At 57.3% G+C, this 1921-nt stretch overlaps 1 protein-coding gene across 1 annotated transcript; it reads right to left on the reverse strand.

The window, feature by feature from the left end:
- Positions 1 to 285: 285 nt before the first annotated feature.
- Positions 286 to 1537, reverse strand: LOC116252122 (ethylene-responsive transcription factor RAP2-9-like). Its single transcript, XM_031626199.2, has one exon. The coding sequence runs from the start codon at positions 1286 to 1288 to the stop codon at positions 731 to 733; it is 558 nt and encodes a 185-aa protein (XP_031482059.1). The 5' UTR covers positions 1289 to 1537; the 3' UTR covers positions 286 to 730.
- Between the last annotated feature and the right edge of the window lie 384 nt (positions 1538 to 1921).

Consider the following 1921-nt stretch of genomic DNA (forward strand, 5'->3'; position numbering starts at 1 on the left):
GGTCACCAGCACACCGGCGGCAGACCATGGCCACCGCCATTCCTTATCTTGGAAAAGGTAGGGCCGCGTGCACGCTCACCAACCCCACCACCCACATGCCATCATATCATCTCCCACCAATCGCTCTTTTCTTTTAATTCCCACCTCTCGCTCCGCAACCGCTGCTCACGCGCGCACCGTACGCACCATGCTCCCACGGCGTTCTTACAGATAAGGTCGGTGTCTTTTCTCATAATTGCGCGGAGACGAGGGAGAGATGACGCAATCGTGCATACGTATAAACTATGAAATGAAAAAAAAATATAATATCGAGAGAAAAAAATATGTTCCTGTACTACATGTAACTACAGAGGCCCCCCTGGTAATTTCTTCGAAAAAACAGGGGCTGCTGGGAAGCTTTTTCACACAGACCAAGAAAAAGAGAAAAAGGGCTAAAAAGGAAAAATAAAGGCGAGAGCGAAAAGGGACGACGAAGCGTTTTTGTCCTTTACGCCCCCGCCAAACCGAGGAAATGACCGAAACAACCCATTTCCACAGATTCTTTGAATGGACAGAAGCGTCAAATTCTCTTTTAACTTCAAGAGGCCGTCCTCGGAGCACCCCAGCGCCTTGGAGGGTATGCAAGACATTTGATACGGAAGACGGAGGTGATGGTGCGTAGGTAAATAGCGAACAAATGGAGGGACAAGAGAAGGAAATAAGGGAGAAATTCTCTCGGAAGGAATCCCGATCATCGGTCCTCGCCGTCGGCGGAGATATTCCCTCCGGTCTCCAACTCGGAGTCTTCGTCGTCCGAATCCGTGGGCTCCTCGTTCAAATTCGGTTTCTTCTTCTGCTTCTTCGGCGAAGACGAGGTCGCCGGCCTGGCCGGCTCCGCGGGGGGCGGCGGCGGCGGCGTCGCCTGGGAGGAGGAAGACGAAAGCTGGGCTAGGGCGTCGACGCGGGCGCCGACCTCGGTGGCTTTCTTGCGGATGGAGGCCGGGGACATGTCGGATAGCTCGTCGGCGACGAAGTCCGGGAAGTTGAGGCGCGCGGAGGGGCCGCGGAGGTAGAAGACGGCGGTGTCGTAGGCTCTGGCGGCGGCGACGGGGGTGGAGTAGGAGCCCAGCCAGATCCGCGACCGCTTGTTCGGTTCCCTGATCTCGGCCACCCACTTCCCCCACTTCCTCATCCGGATCCCCTTGTACGGCCGGTCCGGGTTCCCCGCGCGCTGCCGCTTCATCCGGTGGGACGACGGGGACGACGACGACGACGACGACGGCGACACGGAGCACACCTCGCCCTCCATCTCTTCTTCTTGTGCTGCTGATGAGGAGGAAGGCAAGAGGGAACAGAAAACAGAGAGACTGGGGGTGGGGTTGAGAGAGAAACGGGACGATCGGTTAAATTTATACCGCGGAGATTCCGGCTACGTCCTGCCCCCCTCCGCCGACCCCAGACTCGTCCACGTCTTCTCTCCGGTTTTCCTTTTTCCGCCTCCACCTCTCCTCTCCCTTCCTTTTTCTTAAAAAAATGTATTTGGGGTAATTATTCGCAGCCGGTGGCGCCGGGCCGATTTATAAAGGTGGCGCTTCAAAGAACCACCCAATTCCAAGCCCACAATTTCCAGGATGCCACCGTCCAGGGTCTCGGATACCAACAGGAGTCACCGAGGGAGCGGCCAATTTCAAACCGGACCGAGCCGAGTGGACCATGCCTCGAACCGTGGCAAGCGGCCGTGAGACCGGACCCACGCCGGGGCCAATTTGGGAAAGCAGGTGTAAATTAAGCAAACATAGACCTGATGCCGACCTGCCGCTGGGCGGCCCGCCACGTGGAAGCATCCGAGCGGGGGAGCTACCGACATGCCTCTGCCCCCACCACTTCACACGAGAGACTTCCAGACTCGTGATGACGTCCACGTGGCGTGATGCGTCCACGT

This window comes from Nymphaea colorata, chromosome 4 (genome assembly GCF_008831285.2).
Source record: "Nymphaea colorata isolate Beijing-Zhang1983 chromosome 4, ASM883128v2, whole genome shotgun sequence".
NCBI lineage: Eukaryota > Viridiplantae > Streptophyta > Magnoliopsida > Nymphaeales > Nymphaeaceae > Nymphaea > Nymphaea colorata.